A 1093-nucleotide genomic window follows, 5' to 3' on the forward strand; every position below is an offset into this window, starting at 1 on the left:
CCCTACCTCGCGATATTCGGACCCGGTTAACTCCGTGAACTGACGGTCGGGCGTAAGAAAACACGCCTCCGAGGGTCGGGTTACACCAATCCTCGATACCCAACGGGGCAAAGGATATCCACCTCAAGAACCTCGAGAGCATACCATCCACGGTCCCCGTCTGGAGCCGTCTGAGGGCCACCAGCAACCACACACACAACACCCCCTGGCGAGAGTCGGGCAACGCCACACCTGCTCAAAAACGGAACGACCCGGCTGGACCCCCGAGATCACGCACTCGGTCGGGGGGGCGGGGAAGCTTTCCGTCCCGAGGAACATCATGTGCTCCGTGAAGTGCGCCAGCCCGGCCACGTCCGCTGGGTCGTCAAAGTGTCCCGTCTTCACCTCGAGCGCCGCTGCCGCCTTGTCCGAGTTGGCGTCCGAGATGAGCAGCGCGCGCAGGCCCGAGTCGAGCTCGACCCACCGATACGAGCGCCGGTCGAGCGCCGCACTCACGATGTCATCCACCACTCGCGTCGTCGCCGCAGCAGCCGGTGCAGCGGCGCCGCCCGAGAGGCGCGCAGCCGCGCGGGGCAGCTTGCCGCCGCAGCGCCGCAGCGCCCGGGCGGGCGCAGCGCGCGCAAAGACGAACCCGTGCGGCACGAGGGCCGCGGCAGTGAGCAGTATCATTGACAGTACACCCCGGTGCCAAATCCGCATTTCTTCTCTGCACCATAGCCCTTGAGAAAGAGCTCCCATTATGCAAACCTGTGCCTGTGTCCTAGGAAGTAGACTGAGAGGGGTACTCCCATAGGCAAGAGGAGGTCTGGAGAGGCCCACAGCGGTCAGGAGAGGCCCCAAGAGGGTGCTAGATGAGAGTCAGCAGAGCGCGCCGTCTCGGCGGCTATGGCGCATAGTGGGCTGAGAGGCAAGAGGGATTTTTCTCTCGGGCGGAAGATGAAGCCCCGACTTCTAATAAATTGTGCCAGGCGTATCCGGGGGCGGACAGCACGGAACCGATTTTTATTTGGCGCAGACCCCTCCTTCCTGAGTCACCGGAAAATCCCAACGATCCTTGAGCGGAGGCCGCCTTGGCCACTTTTCCGGCCTCTCC

At 63.7% G+C, this 1093-nt stretch overlaps 1 protein-coding gene across 1 annotated transcript; it reads right to left on the reverse strand.

Moving 5' to 3' along the window:
- Window positions 1-231: 231 nt before the first annotated feature.
- EMIHUDRAFT_124711 (hypothetical protein) lies at window positions 232-699 on the reverse strand (the record flags this gene model as incomplete). The annotated part of the gene is made up of 1 exon (XM_005763407.1): window positions 232-699. A coding segment is annotated over one exon (468 nt), but the record flags the coding sequence as incomplete, so codon positions are not given.
- Between the last annotated feature and the right edge of the window lie 394 nt (window positions 700-1093).

Source organism: Emiliania huxleyi, assembly GCF_000372725.1.
Source record: "Emiliania huxleyi CCMP1516 unplaced genomic scaffold EMIHUscaffold_6311, whole genome shotgun sequence".
In the NCBI taxonomy this organism is placed as follows: Eukaryota; Haptophyta; order Isochrysidales; family Noelaerhabdaceae; genus Emiliania; species Emiliania huxleyi.